Genomic DNA, 5620 nt, shown 5'->3' on the forward strand with positions numbered 1-5620 from the left:
AAATTATTTACAGCCTGTTGCAGTTTTTTTAACCATATTCTGCTTTAAACTACTCCACATTATCCCTGACATGTCTGCTGTGTTCTTTGGTTTCTATGATGCTGTTTGTTTTAGAATAAACAGCTGGAATATACTTAGATGTATTAGAGTAATATAAGCGAAATGCAAATGCACTCCACACTTTTCAGTTCTTTATTTCTTTTAAACATTTGTGTTGGTTAATGTCAGAACAAATTTCAATACGATTCGTATCAATTTGTAATTGTAATTAGGGCTGCAACTAACGATTATTTTGCAAATCGATTAATCTGTCGATTTATTTTTTGGGATTTATAATCGGATAGCCAAAGATTCTTTAAAGAAGACTTTTTATGAAATGAAACCAGGTGAAACTAAAACTTGAGGAGATCTGGATAGATCATATAGACAGACAAATACTTCTTTTTTATCCTAAATGCAAAATGTTTTTATATATTTTTTCAAAATGTTGGTATAATTACTGCTCTAAATAGGTTTCTCTGTCAGCTGAAGGCATGTTTTACAGTCTCTATACTGCTGTTAACCATTAATCAATTATTAAATTAGTTGTTGATTATTTGAATAATCAATTAATCACAATTAACCCAATTAATTGTTTCAGCCCTAATTGTAATATCATCAAATGAAAAAGAGGTAAAATTAAGTTTTTAGGCAGAGTATTTACAGAAGCATTGATAAAAAACAGTTTTAATCAAAGAATCTGCTTGTTGATTGAATATTATTTGGTTGATTTTTAATTTCCTAGTCTCCAGTTCCACTTTGGGGAGCATGGAAACTACTCTCTGTGGCTGAAGAATCTCAACAACGTCTCTCACACTAACTGCTCCATAATGGTGAATTCCAACCCTGTAAACAGTTATATCCGTGAGTGTCACACACATAAATGCTTAATTATGCTTTGTTCATACAGTCAAAGGTTAACTATTTTTAACCTCTTAATGAGGCGTGTTGAAGTGAATGTATTACGCTAATGTCACACTTTTTCCTTACAGCGATCTTGGTTACTTTTTTCATCTTTGTTGGATTGGCCTTGATGTTTGCAGTTGGAACTAGACTTTTAAGGTAGGGCGGGTCTGTGAAGTGTTTCTATTTGTTAAAAGGTTTCTTTAAGACATCTAGTTTTAGGTATTTTCACGTACAATATCTGCAGAGTAAACAGGCTGTAATTTCTTGACCAGAATCGGGGCGGTGAGAGGACTTGTCCTCAGGATCAGTGGGTCAATGGAGGCTGAAAGGCTAATTAATTCTGTAAGTGTTTCTAAAAGTCTATTGTGATTTAAGCGCTTTATTTAGTTTTGAAAAGTTCACATGTAAATTTTCTCCTGCCGATCCAGGAACTGGGGTCCCCTCGGATGGATGCTCTAGTTACTGACAACATCCTCCCTTCCCCGGCCAGCAGCAGCAGGAGGCTTCGCTCCCTGGACACGTTCAGAGGGTGAGGCCCCGCCCCATATTTTAATCCAGCTCGGCTGAAGGAGAATTAAGTGATTTACAACTTTTGCATGACTTGTCATCTTTTCTTCGCGTGATTCTCACAGCACATAAATGTCATAGTAGCTGATTTTGAACTTATAACGGATGATAGTTTTCCACCACATCAATCATGCTCAGTCTCTTTGTGCTGCGTTATTGTGAAAAAACATGGATGTTAATTGGTCATAATCTATGATGAATAAACAATGAAACTTTAGGGTACAATTTAATGTAGCTCTTAGTGAAGCTCTACTTTCTTTCATATCTAAAAGACCCTTAACCCTGCACTGCTCCCCAGGTGCCGCACGAAGGCAGCCCTCTGCTCCACACGGGGATTAGTTACATGCAGAGAGTTGCTCTGTACTTGTGACAGTGTAATGACAATAAAAGCTGGGGAAAAAACAATACAAATGTGCACATGACATCTCAGGTTTCATTTTTAAAGAATAAAACCATACGTCTTCATTCTCTTTGATGCTTATCTGATTCAAATGACATATGTTGATGTTTTTGGTTAAGCTATGGGGGTGGGAGTTCTTGCTAGTATGCTTACCTGTTGGGCACCTTAAGTTTACCTCTCTGCTCAAGTCAGCTTCCTTCAGTTGATCAAAGTTTCTCCATCCTTGGCATCTCTTTCAGTATATCCTTGGTTATTATGGTGTTTGTGAACTATGGAGGAGGGCGATACTGGTTCTTCAAACATTCAAGCTGGAATGGTGAGCCTAACCTAGATTTGTTTCTTTTTTAGCCTTTTATAATCTTGTCAATTTATCTTTATAAAGACATTTTTTTTTTATCCGGATTTCTTTTGCGCTTCACGTTACAGGTCTAACAGTTGCAGATCTTGTTTTCCCTTGGTAAGAACAATTTATTTTTTATTTTTACTATTATTATGTGCACAATGAGAGATATAAGTTGGTGCATTGTGAAATAAAAAAAAAAAAATAAAATCACGGAATTATTATTTCCTGTTTTTCATCCACAATTTCTCCATTGGATTCAAGGGATTTTCTACTCTATTCTATTACTTTAATTAAAGCCGGAAGTTCTTAGAATTGAGTAAAAGTTCAAAATGTCCTAAAATTCAATGAAATGATCTGCATCATATAAAATGAATTAAATTAAACGTGAGGATTTCAGCCAACACTTCCTGCCTTTTTTTAGTCGCTGGTTCTTCCAGTTTTTTCTCACCCTTGACTGTATGTCTCTGCCCACCACCAGGTTTGTGTTCATCATGGGCACATCTATTGCACTCTCCATCAACTCCATGCTGCGGGGGGGCAAGAGTCGCTCCTCCCTACTCAGGAAAGTCTTATGGAGGAGCATTCAGCTGTTTCTCATTGGCCTCTTCATCGTTAACCCAAACTACTGCCTTGGACCATGTAAGCATAAACCTCCCCTGATTTCTTTTTGATTTTCAATAAAAAAACACTCACTATTGATGGTTTTCTATGAATTAGTTCTACAAAATGTGCTTCTATACCTTTAGATCAGTTTTTTTGTTTAAGCATGAATCTTTTCTTACAGTTTTGTTCATTTACTCCACAGTATCGTTTAACAACTTAAGGATCCCTGGTGTGCTGCAGCGCCTCGCCTGGTCATACTTGGTGGTTGCTAGTTTGGACTTACTGGTGGCGAGAGGTCATCTGGACATCCTCACAACAGTCAGCCTAAAGCTTTACTCTATCATTAATCTTTTTTTTTTATGACACTGATAAATACAATATGTATTCTTGGCTGTAAATTTTATCAAAACCTCAATAAACAAAACAATACCTACATAGATAGACAAAACACATTGCATACAAAAAAAAGAAAAGAAAAAAAAATTAAACAAAAGTATATGACTAGAATAACAGCAGTTAAATAATTACATTAGAGTCGTGGCTGGCGTATCTAACTATGTCATGGTGCACATTTGAAAAGTTTCCATATATTCCATGATTTGTTAAATTTAGTCAATTATCATCAATCTTTAATGCTTTATTTTTTATTCTGTGCTGCTTTGTTCCATCCTTTCCAGGATGCTTGGTGGTCTCCTGGCCTTGATGTATTACTGTACTGGCCAGCCTGGCTTTGTGTTGTTGTTCTGGAAATCATTTGGCTCTGCCTCACTTTTCTTCTTCCTGTACCAGACTGCCCAACGTGAGTCAGCTTGTGCTCTTTTGTGAGATGTATCAATTAGATTGATGGGCTTTTTTGTGTGTAATGATAAAATAAGGTCTATATATGTTTTTCCCTATATATCCCTAGTTTTACAGTGTTAAATTCCAAAGTATTAAAATTTTGTAAATTATTTATTATCTGTATAAAACACTGAATTACTCAATTCACCCACTGATTCCGGATCATGACACTCCTCTGGCTTTACTCTCTGTAACATTGATATATGTGTCTTTTGCTCTTGTTGTTTTCCTTCTGTTGGTGCAGAGGATACCTGGGTCCAGGTGGGATTGGTGACATGGGTCTTCATGTGAATTGTACTGGTGGAGCTGCTGGTTACATTGACCGTTGGCTTCTGGGAGAAAACCACATTTATCAGTCTCCCTCATCAAAGGTATTTTTTTATCAACCTAATTAAATATGCATCAATAAATCAGGTGTCAACCAGAATCAGAAGCTCAATAATCCAAACTAGTGAATACACCATACCTAAGCTCTACTACCCCGCACTGACATCAGCACTTTTTGTTGCGGATGCTGTTATTGTGAGAAGACTGAATTTCTTTTTAAAGACCAGAAATGTATGGGAAAAAGCCGTTTTAAAGAAAACTGTATATTTTATGTCATCTGTTGTTTTTCTATATGAAGCATTTCTTTTAACCATTAACTCTATAGTTATGTTACCTTGCTTTATATTTATAGTATGTTTATAAACCCTGCTTTCTAAAACAGAGTGTTGGTCCTCCATCAAGGTATGTCTGGAGAATAAATAGTTTGAATGCCATTTTATATATTATTTAAATTTGGCTTTTTGGGAACTGATGGGAATTTGATAACAGCATTCCGATTGATGCATCTCTATTAAATGTTTCTAACCAAAGGGGTCTCCCACATAAGGAAATGTAGATTACTATTAAGATAGGTGCAGATTGCAGTTTTAGTATATATTTAACATAAAAACTTTGATTCCGTCTTTGTAATAAACAGGTGATTTATGCAACTCATATGCCATATGATCCAGAAGGTGTTTTGGGAAGCATCAACTCTGTCCTTATGGCTTTTCTTGGATTACAGGTTAGTATTTTTCTTTTCTTTCCTGCTGCAGTAATGGTACATTTGATTGAAAAGAGGAGGATCATAACGTTGAGTAATTTGTTATAACTTGCATTTCATTTTTTATTATTTATTTTTTTTTTTGCTTAGGCTGGAAAGATACTGTTACACTACAGAGATGTTCCTACAAGGGTGATTTCAAGATTTCTAATATGGGGTCTTTTTCTGGTAAGTTAATTTCCTGCAGCAATGCTGGCTAAGATCAGACTAGCAGCTCTGAGAATCTCTAAGTCAAGCTTGGTCATTTTAAAATGAACGTACACCCTATGTAATTCCCTCTCATGTCGAAATCATGAAACCAAGTCGTTCTTTTAGTTACTGGCTTTAATCACACAAGAAGCATGATAGTGTGCAGTGAGAACTCCTTGGCCGCTTTCCCTTGAGAGAAAAGTAGAACCTTCAGTCCTTTATTGCACTATGCACTTTATCCAATTTCCTTATCGCTGGTGGCTTAGGCAGAGGAATCAGCAAGGTGTCTGCCAGATACTTTGGTCCAGAACCACAGGTACCGACCCTCAAAGGTAACATTCCATCAACCTTTTGGTCGCCCCCTTAATTAAGACTCGTTCCCCAATATCAAACAAGCAATATACATGAAATGATGCTTTTAATATTTTACTTTGTTACTAGAAATGTATGTATTTATGAACTCTATATTTTAACCTTAAATATTTATTAATGTATTATTTATTTATTTATTCTGACTTCAATGGCAGCTACACCCTCTGTCAGGTATTGCATTTTGCATATGTGGAAATTTAGTGTAAATCAAAATAGGTAAATCAGCAGATTTGATTTTAATTTCACATAAATTTTTATTCGGACTGGAAGC

At 35.8% G+C, this 5620-nt stretch overlaps 1 protein-coding gene across 1 annotated transcript in view; it reads left to right on the forward strand.

Moving 5' to 3' along the window:
- Positions 1-5620, forward strand: part of LOC107099485 (heparan-alpha-glucosaminide N-acetyltransferase-like) — an 11348-nt gene that overhangs the window by 2615 nt on the left and 3113 nt on the right. Inside the window, exons 4-15 of the mRNA XM_015397631.1 lie at positions 785-903; positions 1032-1101; positions 1218-1287; positions 1374-1474; positions 2152-2228; positions 2339-2369; positions 2734-2894; positions 3061-3176; positions 3536-3657; positions 3943-4069; positions 4663-4749; positions 4879-4956. Of these exons, the coding sequence (XP_015253117.1) occupies positions 785-903; positions 1032-1101; positions 1218-1287; positions 1374-1474; positions 2152-2228; positions 2339-2369; positions 2734-2894; positions 3061-3176; positions 3536-3657; positions 3943-4069; positions 4663-4749; positions 4879-4956 (1159 nt within the window). The remainder of the gene's footprint in view (positions 1-784; positions 904-1031; positions 1102-1217; positions 1288-1373; positions 1475-2151; positions 2229-2338; positions 2370-2733; positions 2895-3060; positions 3177-3535; positions 3658-3942; positions 4070-4662; positions 4750-4878; positions 4957-5620) is intronic.

This window comes from Cyprinodon variegatus, unplaced genomic scaffold (genome assembly GCF_000732505.1).
Source record: "Cyprinodon variegatus isolate N-32 unplaced genomic scaffold, C_variegatus-1.0 Scaffold876, whole genome shotgun sequence".
Lineage (NCBI taxonomy): Eukaryota > Metazoa > Chordata > Actinopteri > Cyprinodontiformes > Cyprinodontidae > Cyprinodon > Cyprinodon variegatus.